The 22,408-nt window shown below is 39.5% G+C and overlaps 1 protein-coding gene across 1 annotated transcript in view; it reads left to right on the top strand.

Annotated features, from left to right (window-relative positions):
• Positions 1 to 453: 453 nt before the first annotated feature.
• LOC132850500 (AP-2 complex subunit alpha-2) overlaps positions 454 to 22,408 on the top strand; it is a 29,036-nt gene continuing 7,081 nt past the window's right edge. Inside the window, exons 1-13 of the mRNA XM_060877138.1 lie at positions 454 to 647; positions 6,718 to 6,786; positions 6,884 to 7,026; positions 8,191 to 8,384; positions 8,664 to 8,793; positions 11,470 to 11,571; positions 12,060 to 12,168; positions 17,500 to 17,650; positions 18,230 to 18,398; positions 18,873 to 19,010; positions 19,330 to 19,512; positions 19,862 to 19,959; positions 20,311 to 20,542. Of these exons, the coding sequence (XP_060733121.1) occupies positions 581 to 647; positions 6,718 to 6,786; positions 6,884 to 7,026; positions 8,191 to 8,384; positions 8,664 to 8,793; positions 11,470 to 11,571; positions 12,060 to 12,168; positions 17,500 to 17,650; positions 18,230 to 18,398; positions 18,873 to 19,010; positions 19,330 to 19,512; positions 19,862 to 19,959; positions 20,311 to 20,542 (1,785 nt within the window). The 5' untranslated portion in view covers positions 454 to 580. The remainder of the gene's footprint in view (positions 648 to 6,717; positions 6,787 to 6,883; positions 7,027 to 8,190; positions 8,385 to 8,663; positions 8,794 to 11,469; positions 11,572 to 12,059; positions 12,169 to 17,499; positions 17,651 to 18,229; positions 18,399 to 18,872; positions 19,011 to 19,329; positions 19,513 to 19,861; positions 19,960 to 20,310; positions 20,543 to 22,408) is intronic.

Here is a 22,408-nt window from a genome sequence, read left to right as displayed (position 1 = left end):
CATGATAACTACAGTACATTCATGTTAAGAGAGACAGAGCTCACCAATGTGTTCCATCACTGCGTTAAAAATCACTGAGCATTGATACAGATTGGCTCAGAAACCAGACAGATATTCTGGCTCTGATGTGTTGTATAGAGAATGCTGCTTTGAAATCTTAAGAGATGTACATAAGCTATGTGTGTGTGTTTGTGTGTGTGTGTGTGTGTGAGTGTGTGAGAGTGAGTGTGTGTGTGTGTGAGCACAAAGGTATGTGTAAGGAATAATTGCTCCTATAAAAAAAACTTCTCTGCCACACATTAGGTCGGATCTCCTAATCACAGGAGAAATATGTCCCCCAGAGGACGTTTGTTCCCCCAGAGAAGCCCTGCTGGTGCTACATGTCGTGTTATACTTCATGATGACATCCTGTATTGTGGTGTAACAGCGCCCCCTGTGGGCCCCATACTGCGCCAGCAACAGGATCTCAGCATGACACCGGAAATGTGGTAGAAGAAGAACATCGCCAGCCCGAGCTAACCTAAACTAGCCTGACTGTCCTGCTTGTCTTCCAAAACACACTGCTAAATAATTAAGAAACATGCCGGCGGTTTCAAAAGGAGACGGGATGCGCGGGCTCGCTGTTTTCATCTCTGACATCCGGAACTGTAAGTGCTAACATGCTAACAACAGCTACAGCTACACAAAGTGAACTTGGCGTTAGCGTCAATGCTAAACAGTGTATTTTATGTAGAAATGTACACACATATACACACACTCACTCTCTCTCTCTCTCTCACTCTCTCACTCACTCACACAACACTTTATGTAGAAATGTACACACACACACTCACACACATACACAACTTTATGTAGAAATGTACACACATACACACTCACATGCACACACACTCACACAAACACATACACACTCACACAAACACATACACACACTCACAGACACACACTCACAACTTTATGTAGAAATGTACACACACGTGTGTGCGGTGGACCAGATAGGTGTGGCAGTCTGAACACCGAGTCACTTTATTTTCAGTCTTTTTCTTTGTTATTGGAAGAAAAGTTTTGTTTTGTTTTTGTTTGTTTACTTTTAATTACAGTCCACAGCCCAGAATAATAATCCTACAAAAACCCAACACTTGCTTTTCTGTACCACTTCACTGTTTCCTTACTAACTCATAGTAGTTTTTTTAAATCACTGGAATTTTATAATTAACTTAAATAAAGCATTTTGTATATTTCAAAACAGCATATTAATGTTTATCATAAGTCATGAAACAAAAGCAAATGTTTGCGTGATCTATTTAATCTCATCCCTTATGTCAGTCAGCAGTCACCACAAACGAAAACCAATAGTTCCACTGCCCACTATACATTGTTATCACATATAACTAGACCCACTGTCATTATTTAAACCAGTGTTACTCATTGCGCGGCTCGCGAGCCTCCTGCGGCTCGCCAAGCTTTAATATGCGGCTCGCATGGCAGTAAATAATACGATGATATGATCATATGGTTCAAATTTATTTTTCATTTAAATAACATTAAAAACAACCAGGGAAGCATAGAAAAACGAATGTGCTCTATTACAAATAATAATGTATATTTATATATATTATTTGACTCGTCACTGACTCGCTGCGTTCTGCGCAATAGCCAGTTTGTGGCGGCCTGCCAGAAGCTAGTTTGTGTTTCATGCTAGTTAACAACTTGTGTTTACTGTACACACGGACTAAAAAAGGGATCGATTTCTTATCAAACAATCCCGCGCACAAAATGAACAGCAACAAAGCAATGTGACCGTGACAAAAGAGGTAACTGATGGGGAGCATGCATCATCTGCAACTCGAAGACTGAATAACTTGGCATACTTTGCAGTCAAAGTGGCTCTCCTATTGACTTTGTCCTATCAGTGTGGCTCACATGAAAAAAATAGTGAAGACCACTGATTTAAACATTTGTGATCATTAATTTCAATCATTTTGGATAAATAGATGATGTTGCTATCATTACATAATTTACAGTTTCCCATAGACTGTAAGGCTATATATAAAATGATAGAATATTAGGGCCACGGAGGAAAAAAAAAGAAAATTCACAGACTTTGAGAATGAAGTCTTTAATAATATTGTAACCCGTCGTTTTAGAGGAGGACAGTTGTTAAAATGACAGCTTTGGGGCATTTCAGTATGGTTTCACAAACAAGGACATACTTAATCTGTTGGCACATCAGCACATTGTCATAAGTATCAGGACTGTAAAAAGAATATGCATCTTTTCCGCAGAAAGAACCAGCCTCATAAATTTATGACTTTTTCCTTCTTCCTTAGTGTGGCCCTAATACTGTTATATAAAATACACATTCCATATAAATATAAAAACACAAAGTGTAACATTATGTTCCTTTATTGAATAAGGATAAAACAAAGCAGGTAAACTATCAGCTCCTTTCGAAACTGAAGTCACACAGGATACAAAAGGATAAATACACATTCAAAAAGGTCTGTATATAACACACCCCGTATGTCTGCACACTGAAATAAATGCAGGACAAATCCATACACAGCAACTGAACAGACAAATGAATGGATGCAGTAGCCTCCCTCAGTATACAGTATACAGCACAAACATCATAAGAGGCCCAAATCAATTTAAATATATATATATATATATATATATATATATATATATATATATATATATATATATATATATATAAAACAAAACCCCCCAAATTCCTCTGCCACCGCAGGACATATTTAACCAAAATTGAAAGCACACATTCTAACTAAAATAATTCAACACATATTGGTCCCTCAGCAGCCGACCACTGTCGTCATCAGGGAAGATTGCCGGATTGTCCCAGTCCATGGCTGGTGGCACTCTGGGGGCCCTCTCCTTCCTCAGGCAGGCCACATTGTGGAGAACAGCACAAGCCACAGTAATGTCACATGCCCTCACAGGGCTGACCCTTAATTTGTGAAGGCAGTGAAAGCGTGCCTTCAGGAGGCCAAAGGTCATTTCATCTCTGGCCCTGGTCCTGGCATGGGCATGGTTGTAGGCCTGCTGTGCTTCCTGGGGGTCTGTGAAAGGTGTCAGGAGAAAAGCCATACACCCCGTCTCCCAGCAACACACCAGAGAGTTCACCTGTCAACACAAAATCTCATCATTACTACCTCATAAACACAGTGATATTCTTGACACAGCCATGATGTAAAAAGTGGACCGTTTTGGCCCGGTCATGTTTAATCTACATCACACACCACACACACACACACACACACACACACACACGAAAAGAGACACTTTCTTTATCACACAAGAACATTCAATGGAGTCAGTGAGCAAGCGACCTTGGGTCCTTTGAATGGCGCTATATAAATTAAAGTGATTATTATTAGCTCATCTATTTATTCAATTCAATTTTATTTTATTTATATAGCACTTTTCACAGTTGTTTCATTGTTTCAAAGCAGCTTTACATTAATAAAAGCAGGAGAACACAGAAAAATCGGTGGACAACATAAGAAGCAGAGTACAACGGCTAAGATTAAACCGTACTAGTGAGCGTAGTAATAATGTAAGGCTTTCATAATTTATCAAAGCCTTATACAGTGTGATGGAGTTACTGTACACAATTTCACTCATATCTGCAGTCCATTTCAATTAAAAATTCAACTATTTCATAATCAGAGTACAACTGCGTTTTTGGAGATGTGAATTAACTATTTAGATTGTAATTGTGATGTTTTTAGCGGAGCGGTGAGTGTGTAATTGTGCACTACTTACGCATTCAGGCGGTCTGCAATACTTTGCCACACTTTTTCTCTTTGCTTTATCACTGTGGCGGTGTTGCCTTTCTTCTTAATAATGTCTTTTACCTCCTCGTATGCCTCCATGAGGATTTGTGCCTCCGACGGGAATAAGTACGCCGCTCTAGTTGCCATGGTGAATCTGTGATCGGTGCCGGGTCTGTTTGAGTGAGCCGTGAGCGCGCACATATCCAGGATTGGTTTCACCTGGCTTGATGAATCCGTGTCTGCTCATCCTGGCTTGGTCTTTGTGCAACCAATTAAGCCCGGATGCACTTGTTTTGGATTCATTGAGCTCAGCTCAGTCATTTATCCTGGATGTCTTAATTCTACTTTTGTGCAACAGGCCCCAGATTAACACTTAACACTGTGTGAGTTTGATGTGTGAGTGATTCTCAAAGCTCTGCCCCCTGGAGTGAGTGGCACCTTTAAAGCGACTGACTGGAGGTTCATCCACAATAAAGCGGTCTGTTTTCCAAAGAGGTTTTGTCAGCCACTTTCACTTAATTCATTGTCTTTAATCATGTTCTACAGTGAGGAAAATAAGTATTTGAACACCCTGCTATTTTGCAAGTTCTCCCACTTAGAAATCATGGAGGGGTCTGAAATTGTCATCGTAGGTGCATGTCCACTGTGAGAGACATAATCTAAAAAATAAAAAAAAAACAGAAATCACAATGTATGATTTTTTAACTATTTATTTGTATGATACAGCTGCAAATAAGTATTTGAACACCTGAGAAAATCAATGTTAATATTTGGTACAGTAGCCTTTGTTTGCAATTACAGACTTCAAAAGTTTCCTGTAGTTTTTCACCAGGTTTGCACACACTGCAGGAGGGATTTTGGCCCACTCCTCGACACAGATCTTCTCTAGATCAGTCAGATTTCTGGCCTGTCGCTGAGAAACACGGAGTTTGAGCTCCCTCCAAAGATTCTCTATTGGGTTTAGGTCTGGAGACTGGCTAGGCCATGCCAGAACCTTGATATGCTTCTTACAGAGCCACTCCTTGGTTATCCTGGCTGTGTGCTTCGGGTCATTGTCATGTTGGAAGACCCAGCCTCGACCCATCTTCAATGCTCTAACTAGGGAAGGAGGTTGTTCCCCAAAATCTCGCAATACATGGCCCCGGTCATCCTCTCCTTAATACAGTGCAGTCGCCCTGTCCCATGTGCAGAAAAACACCCCCAAAGCATGATGCTACCACCCCCATGCTTTACAGTAGGGATGGTGTTCTTGGGATGGTACTCATTATTCTCCTTCCTCCAAACACGTTTAGTGGAATTATGACCAAAAAGTTCTATTTTGGTCTCATCTGACCATATGACTCTCCCATGACTCCTCTGGATCATCCAAATGGTCATTGGCAAACTTAAGATGGGCCTGGATATGTGCTGGTTTAAGCAGGGGAACCATGCATGATTGCAAACCATGACGTCTTAGTGTATTACCAACAGTAACCTTGGAAACGGTGTTCCCAGCTCTTTTCAGGTCATTGACCAGCTCCTCCCGTGTAGTTCTGGGCTGATTTCTCACCTTTCTTAGGATCATTGAGACCCCGTGAGGTGAGATCTTGCATGGAGCCCCAGTCCGAGGGAGATTGACAGTCATGTTTAGCTTCTTCCATTTTCTAATGATTGCTCCAACAGTGGACCTTTTTTCACCAAGCTGCTTGGCAATTTCCCCGTAGCCCTTTCCAGCCTTGTGGAGGTGTACAATTTTGTCTCTAGTGTCTTTGGACAGCTCTTTGGTCTTGGCCATGTTAGTAGTTGGATTCTTACTGATTGTATGGGGTGGACAGATGTCTTTATGCAGATAAAGACCTCAAACAGGTGCATCTAATTTAGGATAATAAATGGAGTGGAGGTGGACATTTTAAAGGCAGACTAACAGGTCTTTGGTTGTCAGAATTCTAGCTGATAGACAGGTGTTCAAATACTTATTTGCAGCTGTATCATACAAATAAATAGTTAAAAAACCATATACTGTGATTTCTGGATTTTTTTTTAGATTATGTCTCTCACAGTGGACATGCACCTACGATGACAATTTCAGACCCCTCCATGATTTCTAAGTGGGAGAACTTGCAAAATAGCAGGGTGTTCAAATACTTATTTTCCTCACTGTATATATTGTCCAGATAATTTGTATAAGTAAGGAAAAAAATTGACGATTTACAAATTGGCTTTAATAGAAGACAAATATTCATCAAACATAAACAAGAAGACGAGGTTTTTGTGGCATTTTGTGGAAGTTGGTAGAAGCTGGTGGAAGTGTAGAAATCGGTTGTGTTAGAGAAGAGTGTACAGACGAGCAGGGGAAAGAGCTGGACAGAATAAAGCCCCGCCGCATCACTCTCAGTGAAACCAAGCACGTGTAATTAGTCAAGCAACATCATGGGGACATTTAAAGTGAAAACAGACCAAGAAGTTTAAACTAAAAAGTCAGCTTGTAATATTGTTACATTTGCTGTTCAGATAATTATCCTACACTTTCAGGGTGGACTTTATTGTTTCTGGTGTTGCTGTGTTCCTGCTTTAAATGATTGTAAACTCACATCGACTCAAGTTCAGAGCTGTTCAGTGTCTCTGTTGTGCTCCTCTGAAAATAATTCATTTCTAAATCACTGTGTAACAAACACACAATGTGTTCCTGAGTATAATAAATATTATGACCCCAGAATATAAAGCACTACTATAAAGTCTACCAGATCAAGGAACTAAAGTGATGGGATTGCAAAACAAAGTAAAACAGGAAGTGTGGATTGCTATAGCCCCCCGCCTCCCCAAAAAAAAAAAAAAAAAAGAGGATATTACTGCATTATTATTATCCGTATTGCTCTGTGTGTGGAGGAAAAAGGGTGAGGCTTTTACTCTTCATCCTAACTGTGATCTGTATTTCCAGGTAAAAGTAAGGAGGCTGAGATCAAGAGAATAAACAAAGAGTTGGCCAACATCCGCTCCAAATTTAAAGGTGTGTGCGTGCATGTGTACCTGGATAGCTGGATAATGTGAACTTAACATCGGGTTCAGCTCACATTAACATTCATATGGTTTTTGTGTGTTTTTAGGAGATAAAGCTCTGGATGGCTACAGTAAGAAGAAATATGTGTGTAAGCTGCTGTTTATTTTCCTGTTGGGTCATGACATCGACTTCGGCCACATGGAGGCAGTGAACCTTCTCAGCTCCAACAGATACACTGAGAAACAGATAGTAAGTTCTACAGGAGAAACATCCATGGTCTCCAGGTTGTGGTGTTTACTTTAGCATTCACCCAACGTGCATGTTATGACAATGTGAATACATGTTTAAAGGGGACATAAATGAGGCGTGGACATGGCCGTGGCCCTACAGGTGTAACGACACACAATTTATTACTGTAGGGCTGTAGGGCTTTAAGGATGTAGTGATATGCTAAACTTATCTTCTTCTCTGCATTACAGAAGGGAAATAAAAACATCAGCATTGTTAGTGAGTAGCAGGGGAACGATTTTATGCAGATAATATTTAATTATTAATTGCTTTCATATTTAATTACTTTTTATACTACTTGCAGTGACACACAGTTTGTGAACAAAACAGAATTCAAAACAGTACTTGCTTTGTTCTGTTAAAGCCCAGAGATACAATCCCACCAAATATGAAAATAATTTGTCTCTTCAACTATTCAGCCTTTTATTTACTTGTCTATACATCATTACTTTTTGTTGTTATTAGTCCTACTTGTTTTTGAGGTAGTGAGTTTTGGAATAAACTTGTCTGTTTCAAGTGGCCCATCAACAAAACTACTAAAACTTTATAATAACTTTAATAACTGTGATTGTGATTTCCAGTCACATCCAATCCCCCTAATTCCACATCTCCAATCACCCCATAAATGTCTTTCTTTTCCTCCTCTCTCTCTCAGGACACCCTTAGTTCGAATGAGCTGGTGTGTGTGTATACTCTACACACTCATGCCTCCTATATTGAATGTGTAATGGCAAGAAAATCTCCCAAGTACCCCTTGAAAAAATTGGACCTGATCCAGCTGCCAAAAGTCAAAGGGAATGAGAACCCAGTGTGCTACCCAGGCTGGATAGCAGTGTTTATTATGTGGTGTACAGTGTTAGGGTTAGAGGTTAGAGTTGGGCTTATAGGAGGAATCAGATCAGATTCAGCTCCACCTACTTGTCTGTTGCGCAGACAAACGAAACCATGAAAAACTACCATTCTGTCAAGATTATGCTAAAAGTTTGAATATTAAAGGCTTCATAAAGGCTTAAATACAAAATGTCTTCATTAGAAAAGTTATTTTGTGTAAGCAGTATAATTTGTCATGACAGCAAATTACAGGCTGATTCTTTCCTGTGTGGTTTCTGCGCCGTGGTGTTTCAGGGCTACCTGTTCATCTCAGTGCTGGTGAACAGCAACAGCGATCTGATCCGCCTCATCAACAATGCCATAAAGAATGACCTGAGCAGCAGGAACCCCACCTTCATGAACCTGGCACTGCACTGCATCGCCAACGTGGGCAGCCGAGAGATGGCCGAGGCGTTCGCTTCAGAGGTGCCACGCATCCTGGTGGCTGGGTGAGACACCAACCTAGTGCAAGAAACTGTTCTGTGTATATATACAGTAACATCAGTGACTCAACACTAATAAGGCATGGAGGTTTTCATTGTGCTATAACCTCACGTCAGTCCAGCTCACAGAAACAGAAGCTGTAAATTATCTACCACTGACGAGTCCTCAGAAGATCGAGAACACTTTTAATTGAATTTAAGTGGAAATGAAAGAAACTAAATGCTTATGTAATGATCTTTTATAGAACATACAACGTAATTATATATTTCAACAATTGTTTGCAGAGACACAATGGACAGTGTGAAGCAGAGTGCAGCTCTGTGTTTGTTGCGGCTCAACCGGACGTCCCCGGATCTGATCCCCATGGGCGAGTGGACGTCACGTGTTGTACACCTTCTCAATGATCAGCACCTGGTACTTTTGTGTTTTTATAGATTTTATACACCTTTGCATATCTCAGTCATTTCCCATGTGTACATCATTGTAATGTTTATTAGTAAAAGGGCTGTAACTATACACCAAATTGTGTTACAGCCCTACTCTGGTGTATTCTCTGTGTTCAACACAGGGGCGTAGCCATCATTTAAAAAGTGGGGGGGACGAAATGTCTAGTGTTATCTGTTTTTTTTTTCAGTTAACCCTTGTGTAAATGACAGGTTTTATTTTTAATCATGATTTTTTTATTATTAAGTATTATTAAAATGTCATATTTAATGTCACCATTCGTCGTCCTTGCCTCTGTCGTGTACATACAGTGACACATACTTGATATTATGTAGAATTGGCAGAGTTAAATATGCTGTAAAATCTCAGTTCAACATTATCTTTATTCTTATTTGAAGGGTTTTGATAACACACTTGTTAAAACAAAAGACGTTATAAAAGAGTTTGTCAAAGCATCTATTTTTCCTTATAATACTTTAAATTAAAACTTGCTAATTGTAAATGGTGCGACTCGAGCGACAGTACTGGGGGCGCGTGATGATGACGTGACAAGTGAGTGACTGATTGCCGTGAACGTCATGTATAGACTATCTTAAACTTTCTTGTCTCTTTGAATTTTAAATCACTCTGCATTTATATACATTGCTCCATTAAAACCTCAACATGTGGTGAACACAACTCTTTACTTTTTATAAAAAGTGCGGGGGACATGTCCCCCGCGTAATCTACGCCCCTGGTTCAACATCTATTATACTTCCCTTCTTATTTAAAGTTAAGGGAGAGGTTTCACACAAGCATCTGTAATGCTTCATGCACTGCAGTATTATATTCATAGTCTGTATATTTATGTTCATCATTTAGAATTCTGTTGTTATTTAATGAGGATATGGCTACATCATAGTGAGTTGTGATTTTAAGATATTGTTAGGACAAGTTAATGAAGTACATAGAATTATACAGAGAATAATCTTTCATATTATCTTTTTTTTTTTTTTTATTTGCATATGAATGCTGGTTCGCTATATGACCAACATTTGGATGTCTGACCATCACACTATAGACAGTTTCCTCGGAACATTTTGAAACCCAAAACTGTATTTTTATTTTTATTTCTTTTTTGTTTTTTGTTTGTGCTACACAGAAGACATTTGGGTTTGAGATCGAAAGATGGATATGAGTTGAGTTTGGGATTCAGCTTTTATTTCCTGGTGTGTAAATTGTATCTGTGACGCTTTTTCAGGTTGCATAGTTACTATCAGTAGTTGCGTGTTTCAGGGGGTTTCTCCTTTCAGTCTACTCTTCAGGAGGTGAAATGCTGCACAGTTGGGTTCAGGTCTGCTGATTGACTTGTCCAGTCTAAAACCTTCTACTTCTTTGTGAATTCCAGTCTTGTCTTTTGATTCTTACTGCTGATGAGAGGTTTGTACCTTGTGATGTGGCCTCGATATTTCTGCTCACAAAGTCTTCTTAGAATGATGGATGGTGAAACCTTCACCCTGACCTGCGGAGGTTGTTGGTGATGTCTGTGGCTGAAACGAGTAACGAGTAATCGAGTAAATCGATTACAAAAATTTATCGAGGCAAATTCCTCTGCCTCGAAGCCTCTTTTAATTCATTTTAAAGCTCACGTTCTTGTGCAATTATTTTGTGCGTGTATTTGTGTGTGTGTGTGATAACGTGCTTACGTCAAAGCGGAAGGAGACGCGAGGAGTTAGCGGTCTTTTGACTTGAGGGCACGGGCTTTCTTCATTGCAATCACATGCTCCTTTAAAGACTTTTAAAGCACACACACGTTGAGAGGGACTTTTATATTCTGATTAATATATATATGCTTAAAGCACTCTGTGTGAAACCATGCATGGTTCCAAGTTCCTGTCCATGTTTTTTGCCTCTTAAACACGACAAAGCATTTCAAGAAGACAGTAAAGGCTTATGTTATGGCTGAGCTGTAGATTTTGAATCTTTTAGTTCTGAAAGTTAAGTTGCATGACTTAAAGGCAGTATTTTTATTATTATTATTTATTTTAATGTATGCCTTAGTTTTGATGCATTAAAAAATGTAATTTGAAAGCAATTTATTTTTTTGTTTTTGCATCTCAGAAAAGGGTTTGTTTAAAGCCCAGAATGTATGGCACTTAAATGTACTTAATTCTTCTCAGTCAACTTTGTCATTGTTCACAGTACAAATACAGACAGAGAAACAATGGGTAATATTTAAATGTTTATTTTCAATAGAAAATGTTGTTGTATGCATTAAAAAAATAAAAGTTCATTTTTCTAAAAAAGGAAAAAAATTAGTTGTTCATTTTAAGAGATCCGTCTTATTTTCTCTTGTATATTTAATATTGTCTTTAATTCGATTACTTGATTAATCAATGAAATTTTCAGTAGAATACTCGATTACTAAAATATTCGATAGCTACAGCCCTAGTGATGTCTCTCTTCTACAACACGGCTCTCATCTTGTGATATAGTGACCAATACACTGGTTCTGTCAGAACTATAATACAAACTGCACACAACTTCCTTTTCATTTTTCCATTTTGACAGTTGTACTTAATTTTGTCCAACAGACACTCTTCTGTCTGGGGAGTAACAGGACGAGATTAGACATTAGAGTTAATGAGGTTAATGTACTTTTCCCAGGGAGTGGTGACAGCAGCGACAAGCCTCATCATCACTCTGGCTCAGAAGAACCCAGACGACTTTAAGACCGCCGTGTCTTTGGCTGTGGCCAGACTCAGCAGGGTAAGACACCAGATTCATCACATACACTTACAGTAATGACATTTTTAAGCATGTAAGTGAAAAAAATGATTTATACCCAAGGCATGTTTCTTCTTGCATAAAGGTTAAACATGAGATGTAGTTCCTAACAGATTTAGTTTGTAAATAGTGTGATTTGAAATAAATTTTCCCATAAATGCTATTTTTAATGTTCACACCAATCTGGCTATACTGAGATAAAATGGCTATAGTGAGGTGTGTATAGTATAGGTGAGGTTTCATAACAAGCACTGGGAAAAACCTGCTGTTTGAATCATATCTGCTAATTGAATTCCGTAATCTAGGAAGTTATATCATGCTGCTTTATATTTTCTCTCTGTTGAGCAGATAAACTGAGAACTAAGAGAATTTAGTACATCAGATGTCGGTGATTTTGGAGGTTTGGATCCGTTTCAATCGTATTGATTTGTTTTTATCTTTTTTCTTCTTATTTCTTCTTTCCTTCTCAGATTGTCACATCAGCATCTACAGACCTGCAGGACTACACATATTATTTTGTTGCAGCTCCATGGCTGTCAGTCAAACTGCTTCGCCTGCTGCAGTGTTATCCACCACCAGGTGTGTGTGTGTGTGTGTGTGTGTGTGTGTGTGTGTGTAAAACAGGTGTCTGATGTACTCTTATTAAATGTGTGTAAAATTTCTGGACGTATGTGGTATGTAAATGCCCCCTTTCCACCAGAAAGACCCGGGTGCTGGTTCAAATCTGGTTCCACTGGTGAACCTTCTAAGAACCGGTTTGCCTTTCCATGGGCTAGAGAGCCATCACAGAGCCGAGTCTTACGTCACTGTATACATCTTTTCCAGCAACGTTAGCGCAGCACAAACAACATCAACAATGGCGGATGTTGCTTTACTGTTAAAGCATGTGGCTTTGTGAACCTACATTGGCATCCAAACGCGGCAAATCCACCGTGTTTGTGCAGCTTCATGTAATTTGTACATGACAATAAACGGAGGTTGTAATCAAGAAAGTACATAACATTATTTTATTATTAAAAAAAGTTAGCCTCAGCGTGTAGCTACCTACGATCATTTGTGCTGATAATTGATCATATTGCGGTAAAGTAAAAGTGTATTAAACATTGGTATACTCAAGGTACATATCAAAGGTGCTAACAGTAACTCCTAGTGGTTAAGGTGTTGATCTATCAATTGGAAGGTTGTGAGTTCAAATCCCAGGACTACCACTGCTGGGCCCCTGTGCAACTCAACCCTCAGTTGCACAGTTGTATATAAAAAAATGTAAGTTGCTCTGGATAAGGGCGTCTGCTAAATGCTGTAAATGTAAAATGTACATTTCCCATGATGCCTCGGTCTACACAGGTGTGACAGGGTTTTAGGGCTGATCTTCTGTGTTAGGACTGTATTTATCTATACACTGTGAATCTGCTCTTTGTCAAGCAAATGTTGATTTTGTGGGATTTTTGGGTAAAAGCCAAGTAACCAGCACAGAGCCAAGATCATTTAGCTTGAGAATGAGGGTGTAAGTGTTTAACAAGCCTCTAAAAAAACATTACAAAAACAGTGACATGATGGTGGATTCCTGACCAGGACACAAGCATGATACTGGGTGTGTAAAACGTCCTAATGATCCCTAAGTACACTGTAAATAACACGTTCTTCATTAGAGCGGGTACTCTGTTGCCTATATCCATTCTCTCACCTGAAAATGTTATAGTGGAAAATCAGCGTACAGTTGAGGCCAAAATTATTAGCCCCCTTATGAAATTAGACAAAACTCTTGATTTCTCCATGGAAATGACCATTAACAACAAGTGTTTTATAGTGTGTTTGTTTCCAAAATAACAAAGACAAAATCTCCACTAAGTTTGATTAGGATATTTAATTGAAATAGTGAGTTGAAACAAGAAAGGGCAAAAATGAAACGTCCAAAATTATTAGCCCCCGGTCATTAATAGTCAATAGTGAACCCTTTCTGAGCCACAACTGACAACAACCTCTTAGAGTAGTTCTTTACTAGGTTGGCACAGGTTTCCTGAGGGATTTTAGCCCATTCTTCCATTGCAAATTGCTCCAGCTGGTCCAAATTACGTGGTTTCCGAGCATGGACATTCACTTTGAGCACTCGCCACAGATTCTCAATAGGATTGAGGTCTGGGCTCTGTGCGGGCCACTCCAGGACCTTTGTTTTGGTATCCTTCAGGAACTGTTGGACCAATTTCGATGTATGCTTTGGGTCATTGTCTTGTTGGAAGACCCAGCGACGACCTAAGGCTAGACTACGAGCAGATTTCTGCATATTATCCCTCAAAATGTCAACATAATTTTCTTTTTTCATGATGCCATGCACCCGAACAAGGCTCCCTGTGCCTGAAGCTGCAAAACAGCCCCACAGCATGATGCTCCCACCACCATGTTTAACTGTGGGAACTGTGTTCTTAGGGTTGAAGGCCTCACCCTTTCTTCGCCAAACATAAGCAACATCCATGTGCCCAAACAGTTCCAGTTTAGTCTCATCAGACCAAAGCACAGACTCCCAAAACTCATCTTTACCTTTCAAATGTTCACGGGCAAACCTCAGTCTAGCTGTGATGTGCCGCTGTTTGAGTAAAGGGGTTCTTCTGGGACGATGGCCCTGAAGCCCACCACGATGAAGAGCCCTCACAACTGTGTTCCTTGAAACATCAACTCCAGAAGAGGCCAGGTCAGCAACAATCATCTTGGCAGATGTCTGGGGCATCTTGCTGATATCTCTGACTATTTTCCTCTCCAGGGTTCTTGAAATCTTGCGCTTATGACCACGCCCAGGTTTGTTTCTTATAGAATTTGTCTCCTTGTACTTGGCAATGATGCAACGTACGGCGGTTCTAGACACTGTGAAAAGCTTGGAAATGGCAGTATAGCCTTCCCCCTTATCATGAGCCTCCACTATCTTCTTTCTGAGCTCAAGACTGATTTCCTTTGTCTTTGGCATGGTGAGTAAAAGTAGTCTCTCCCAATAATGTGTTCAAGTGCCCTGTTCCTTGGAGTCCTTTAATGCTGATTGAATGCCCAGGTGTTGTTAGGAAGCCAATTGACTGCACAGGTGTGGTTTGAAAGCTGATTGATTAATTAGGTGTGTTTTGAAAGCTGATTTGATTAATTGGGTGTGTTTTGAAAGCAAATATTCACAAGGGGCTAATATTTTTGACCACCCCATTTTCACTATATTTGATTATAAAGCAAGCCTAAAAATGTATTTTATATTCCAAAATGTACCAAAAGCTACTAAATAGCACTGGCGAATGTTTGATTATATCAAGTTTTATCAATGCTGCAAACATTGGAAAGATCTTTAGGAAAATGTTCCAAAATTCCTGGGGGGCTAATAATTTTGGCCTCAACTGTATGTCATTGTATAAAAAAAGAATAAAAAGTATAATTTGTTCAGAAGGTGATTAATGTGGTGTTCTGACAAATCCCAGGCCTCCACTCAAAAATATTACGCTGTAAAATAAACAAAAGTTTCTACCTATTACAGATAAGATTTTATATACAATTATAACACGCACATTATGAATATGAGCAACACTAAATATTATTGTTTCTCAAATATATTATATAAAATCAGGTCAAACCAAAACAGGGTTTATTTGTAATTCATTTTGCATTGAAGTCTTGATCAAACAGCGTTTTCCAGCTCTTGCTCCTTTAGCACACAATAGTTTACACTCCTCAGTTTCTATGTGTAATGACAGGCTGCATTGGGACAGAGGGAGAGGCTGGTAATGGAACGACTGTTTATTAAAGCTATAATGTAAGTGTGAACAGGAACTTACCCGTCTCATGGACGTTCCACAACATCAAACTAAACCACAAAAATGTGTGACACGTCGTTTTTGTTTTGTATTTCGTTCTGCACTGCTGATTTTCTACTTACATAAGTGCTTTTGTTCTGTTTTTCACACCACTCAGACATTCCGATATCATGGTTGTTATTCGAACAACTGCTTAATTACACACTAATGAGGATAACTGCATGTTCCCTGTTACTAATGGGTTCAAAAGGCTAGAGTGGCGTGTCCCTTGGACTGGCTCCTGATTGTGCTCTTCTCCTGCATTCAGGGCTGCCAACTAACATTGGGGAGAAAGTCAGACAGCTCATCAGTTAGCTCACTTTATTAGAGACTTGCTAGAGCAAGGCGTTTACTCGACTCATTATGCTGAGTTTATTTATATAATATGTTATGTAATAACCTAATGTAGATTAATCTATCTGGAAATGTGGCACTGTCTACACTGTCACATCTCCCTGCAGTAGGTCTACAGCTGTGTAAGACTCGTAAATAGAGCAGAACAGTCACACAACTGACCAGAAATAGGAAGGAAGTGAGTTTCAGGAAACAAGGTTTTTTTTTTAATTAGTGAGATCAATGTACTAACATAAGAGTTAGAAAACATTTCTTTATCATTCCATACTGTGGACAGTTTCATGCTAGGTGCTATGTTAAAGAGCCTTCTGTGTGATCTGCTGCCATTGATTTTGGTGTGATTAATCGATTAGTCTCTAATCAGCTCTAACTGAAGAAATCCAGCAAACAGTAGTGAGGCAGATGATTAAAAAAGCAGTCTATATTGTTATTCTGGAAATATTTCACACTAGATCAAGCCAGTTCTTTAGAGAACCCTTTTTATTTACTGTGTTTTAATGGAAAATGACTTTTTCATCCTGTTTAGGTTTGTACCAGCTCCTAAAGGAATTCTGTCCAGTTCCACACCTCTTTTTGCTTTATGCAATAAATAATATACAACATTTCTGAATTCTAAACAAATCCCGTGACTGCTCAGCACCGAACAAACAACATGTACAATGCAGTCATTTTTTATACATCTTTGTTTTATTATTTGAAACATTTATTGCACTGATATTCCTTTGTATTTATCGGTGTAGTCTAGTCCCTTTAAATGGCTGTAAATTACAATTTTGCTGCTGTTTACCGATTTAATGCAGTCAAATATTGATAATGTCCTAAATACATTTTCTCCTTAACTAAAGGAACGACAGCTAGTCGGCTTATAGACTGAATAATTGTGGATCACTGCATAATATTATTTGACTGTGTTCTTTGTATGCTGTATAATTTTTGTTGTAACTGTTGTTCAATTCAAATTTATTTGTATAGCGCTTTTTACAATTAGCATTGTCTCAAAGCAGCTTTTCAGAACATAAACATAAAATAAAAGGTTAATATAAAGAATAATATAAAGATTAATATAATACAAAAATTCAAGATTAATATTAGATATATTGTATAAAAAAATAAATGTATATGTATTTATCCCCAATGAGCAAGTCTGAAGTGACTCAGGTGACTGTGGGGAGGAAAAACTCCCTTGAATGATAAAGGAAGAAACCGGGAGAAGAATCAGACTCAAAGGGAACCCATCCTCATATTGCCCCCTTTCCACCAGAAAGAACCCGGTGCTGGTTCAAAGTTGGTTCCACTGGCGATCCTTCTAAGAATTGGTTTGCCATTCCATGGGCTAGAGAGCCATCACAGGGCGAAGTGTACGTCACTGTATACGTATCATCTTTCCCAGCAAAATTAGCGCAGCAGCGGCAAACACAACATCAACAATGGCAGATGTTGCTTTACTGTTAATGCTCATGGCTTTGTGAACCTACATTGGCGTTCTCTTTTGTCTGGTTGGTCACAGTAACCCTGCCCCCAGCCCCTGACGCAAGTGGTTCTTAAGTGTAGACCAGCAATGTTTTGGTGCTACTTAAGAACCACTTTTCCTGGTTCAGAGCTGGTGCTTTTGGTGTCAAAGGAGAGAACTGATTTTAAATTAGGCTCCGAACCAGCACTCAAACTGCCTTGGTGGAAAAGGGGCATATGGATGACACTGGAGGGTGTGATTATAATGTCACCTGTTGACTGGTTTCAGAGGATGCAGCGATTCGTGGACGCCTAACCGAGTGTCTGGAGATGATCCTGAACAAAGCACAGGAGCCTCCCAAGTCCAAGAAGGTGCAGCACTCCAACGCCAAGAACGCAGTGCTGTTTGAGGCCATCAGTCTCATCATCCACCATGACAGGTTAATGCTTTGTTCTTCACACTCACAGTGTTAAGGTGCTAGCGTGTGCTAGCTATGTTGTCTCTCTTTTTATCATTTCTGCTCTTCTCCTCTTTACTGTCTCTGGCTTCCTGCCTCTCTCCTGTGATTTTTCTGTAATATCAGGAAGGTGCTGTGTAAGCCATCTGCAAGATTGGTGTATCTGATACTCCTATTTTAGTTAGCAGAGTCTACTGCAGAGTTTGCTGTTGAATAAGGATGCATACGCTGTTAGTTCTTAGCATATAACTATTATCAGTACTACCTATACTATCATTCAAGCTCGACAAATAACCAAATTAGTACCGTTAGTGATACAGGAGCTCACGCTCGCTCTCTTTCTCTCGCTCTCTCTCTCGTGCTCTCTCTCTCTCTCTCTCTCTCTCTCTCTCGCTCTCGTTTTCTCTCTCGCTCACTCTGTCTCTGTTGCTCTCTCTCTCACTCTCTCTCCCTTTCTCGCTCTCTCTCTCTCCTGTTGTCAGACTCAACTGATACTACTATAAGTGTCCTGTTCTAATATATCTCTTAATGTTCTCTACAACTCCCCGTCTCCCCGGTCAGTGAACCGACCCTGCTGGTGCGAGCCTGTAATCAGCTGGGTCAGTTTCTGCAGCACAGAGAGACAAACCTGCGCTATCTGGCCCTGGAGAGCATGTGCACGTTGGCCAGTTCGGAGTTTTCCCACGAGGCTGTAAAAACTCACATTGACACTGTGATTAATGCACTAAAGGTAAACACTTACATTTTTTTATAGAACTGAGTAACCACTGTGCTGTGAACAGTCTATCACTAAAACAATATCAGCTTAAATCCCTTTCTCTTCGTGTAGTAGTGATAAGCCAAATTGTTAAAACATCATGATTTCAATGTGACCGAGCCAATAAAATCATATGTTAGCCGATGAGTTGATGTGGACTGACACACACACATTACTGTGTTGGTGTATCTGGGGATTCTTATTTTATTTAATTGAAGTTTTTGCTATAATTATACATCAGTGTGACCAGTATTGTGGGTAAATGGGTTAAAATTCATATTAATTTATTATATTAACCAGATAGACTGAATAAACTTTCCTCTAATTATAACCCAGATTTAATTATGTCTCATTCATCCAATCTTCTGCACACCTTCATTCATCCAATCTTTTTAATTAATGCACACTTAAGCAAATACACTGCACTGAAACTCTGTGTGTGTGCAGACTGAGCGTGATGTGAGTGTGAGGCAGCGTGCTGTGGACCTTCTCTATGCCATGTGCGACCGTAGCAACTCCAAACAAATTGTCGCTGAGATGCTGAGATACCTGGAGACAGCTGATTACTCAATCAGAGAAGAGATTGTAAGTTTGTGTTTATGCTATCTTTGTGTGTGTATCTCTTCCTCCTCCTTCTCCTCCTCCTCTGTGTTGTTTTACGCTGTGTTGTCAGTTAAGAGTGCTCTGTATCATCTTGATTTACATGTAAGAGTGTATTTGGTTTGTTTTAGGATAAATGTATGTATATAACAGCTATGAAATAGGATGTAAAATGCGTCCATATTCTACAGTGCTACATGGAGAGAAAGCTTCAGCAGAGGTTCTTCACAGTGTGTCTGTTCAGTGTACACCACAGATGGTGCATCATTTTCTGAAGGTGTTTCTCTTTTTTTTTCTTCCTCAGGTTCTGAAAGTGGCCATCCTGGCAGAAAAGTATGCCGTGGACTACACGTGGTACGTAGACACCATCCTGAACCTGATCCGCATCGCTGGGGATTACGTAAGTGAGGAAGTGTGGTACCGAGTCATACAGATCGTCATCAACCGAGACGACGTGCAGGGATACGCTGCCAAAACCGTGTTTGAGGTATGGCTCACACCTGCTGCTGATTTATTCATCTGCTCCTCTTCCTCTTCCTTTTTTTTTGTAATGAATCTAAAAAAAAATGTAGAATTTTATCTAGTCCACTGATTATAATGTTTTCAGACTCAGAGGCACTTAATTTAGCACACAAATGGCTTGTTCATTAAAGAAGACACACACGATCTGCTCTGATGTTTCATATAGACATGAGCAAAGACAAAATTATTTCTGGGTTGCTAGACATTTTTTCGCTGTATCAACCCTGTCTCACCTAGCATCCTGTTAGTAGCAGCTCTTATTGTTCCTAATATTAATCAGCAGCAGTGGTTTCATCTGTTTGTGTCCTTCACAGGCTCTACAGGCTCCAGCCTGCCATGAAAACCTGGTAAAAGTGGGCGGCTACATTCTGGGCGAGTTTGGAAATCTTATCGCTGGAGACCCGCGCTCGAGGTAGGTTGAATATTTTCAACCCACATTTTAGTGACTTTTTTTTTTTTTGCAACTAATCCTAATGCAGTCCATATACCACAGGACTGTCGGCCCCAAATTGGCCATTTAGCCCAATTTTCAGTAAAAGGAAAGGGTGTGTGTGTCTGTGTGTGAGCGAGCGAGTGAGCGCGTGTGAAGGTTGGTTTGGAAGCAGGTGTGTACTGATGATCCAGTGAAGTGAGATTTGCACTTAACCCTTCTGCTCTTTGATTTTTAATAATTCTCTATTGAATGCAGTAAGTTGAGGAATAAGTGTGATAAGGAAAGTTGTCTGTTCTAATCTCTCTATATCTCCTTTTCTCACTCTTTCAGTCCACTTATTCAGTTTAACCTCCTCCACTCAAAGTTCCACTTGTGTTCGGTTCCCACTCGGGCTCTGCTGCTTTCGGCTTACGTCAAGTTCATCAACCTTTTCCCCGAGGTGAAGGGCACCATACAGGAGGTGCTGCGCTCAGACAGTCAGATACGTAACGCTGATGTGGAGCTGCAGCAGCGTGCTGTAGAATACCTGCGCCTCAGCTGCATCGCAAGCACCGATATACTGGTACCGCTTATCGAAATCAAATGCTTTTCTCGCTAACTTTAACTTTGTAAATGGGCTGTTTGCAGGATTAGTTCTGCTTGAATGATTTAGCAGGCTGTGAGTCTCAGACACACAGTAAGTCAGGTATGGACTATATGGAATATCAGGCCATGCCCATTAGGCATTCTCACATGGGTATAATCTGAGTTCAGCATTTAATCAAATATTAATTGATATTTATTGCTTTTTAATATTTACTATTTCATGGGACTAGTGTTAATTTCGTCAGACGAGATGAAATATGTTCGTCAACAACCTTTTTTTCATGACTAAGACGAGACGATGACAAGACTGCACCACTGTCCAAAAACGCTGACTAAGACTAAATTAACATGCATTATTGTTGACAAAAAAAGACGAGACGAAAATGTTTTGTATAAAATAAAATCTAAGATAAAATCTCTCTTCATTTTCGTCTACAATTGTCTGCTTTTTCATCAGCTGTTACGCCTTTAAAATATTCAGAACGAGTTCGCGGATTCACGCTGTTTAGTGTGTGTGTAGAAACAATTTGTCCACACGGCGCTTAAAAATAAATCCTGAGCGCAAGTCCACCGTCTAGGCAGGCTTTTTGTGTTAAATTATATTTCCTGTCGCTGCGCAGGCTCTTTTATTGTACATGACAGCTTATGTCCTGATGACCGGTCTTTGCATTACGATTAAAAGCTGTATGAATAAAGTAAAAAATGTGATTTCGTCTCGTCTTGATTTGGCTTCTACATGATCCACAAAAATATGCTGGAACTAAAATGAAATAAACCAATGACTTAAAAATTATTTTCCCACAATTCCCTCTTTGGGAGTTTTAAAAATTATCACAAAAGATTCAATTCAATAATAGTAATAATAAAATAAAATCAAAAAAGAAAGATTCAAGTCATGCTCCGCTTTCTATTTACAAAAAAAAAAATCTGGCCTGAGTGCTTTAACATAGAGCCAGTATTCTTACAACTCTGAGATGCAGGCAAAAGAAAACTTTTTAAGGGTAATAGTTCTTTGTTGTTTTCTGGAGTCCAAAGCTTCTGCAGTGCACATTGTAGCTTGATATATGATGTCCTTTTTGTCATCAGGTAAATGAAGACAGTAAGAATTGATGTTGTCTGCCAGTCCTGAGTAGTTGTTCTGCAGATGTCTTCAGATGGCGGTGCTTTGGTGCTTCTGTTGCCTTGTTTGTCGCAGTGCTTTTCAGTCCTTGTATCTGTAACACAAACATAAGAAGGCAAGTGAGAGGGAAGCAGGAGAGAAATATTTCCATATTACAGTTTATATTCAGGATCTATGTGATCGTATAGTTTTTAGTTTCAGAATCTCTGTGATCGTATAGTTTTTTTAGTTTACTTTCCCTAATCTGCAGTGTTATGACACCTAAGGACCAGTTAGGTAGGGATAAGCTAATAAAAGGGGAATTCCATAAGGAAGTCTTCACCACCGGGTTGACCCCTGAGGCCTACTGCCTTCGGTTCCTCCCTGGGTTCCTTACTGGTCTGTGTGTCCTAGTCTATCCCTGCAGGTGATGGAACTACTTTACAGTGTGAGACATGAGTCCAACTTTTTCCTTTACATAGTAGCATTCTGGCAACTTCCTTCACTACTTCTCCTGTAAAATACGTCCTGTTTGCTCTCTCTACTTGACCTGATGCTTGTGGTCTATATGGACAATGAAGATGAATGACTAAATATGACTAAAACTAACAAGGACATTTGGCACAAGACTAAGACTAAATTAAAAATAGGTGACGAAATTAACCTGGGACTTTAAGTAGATGCAGTGTTAATAAACTGCAACTTAAACAATCCCTGCACCAGAACTGACTTTCTTTATATAAG

This window comes from Tachysurus vachellii, chromosome 1 (genome assembly GCF_030014155.1).
Source record: "Tachysurus vachellii isolate PV-2020 chromosome 1, HZAU_Pvac_v1, whole genome shotgun sequence".
NCBI classification, from domain to species: Eukaryota; Metazoa; Chordata; class Actinopteri; order Siluriformes; family Bagridae; genus Tachysurus; species Tachysurus vachellii.
The sequence above is the reverse complement of the archived record's forward strand: the minus strand, read 5'-3'. Positions and strand labels throughout refer to the sequence as shown.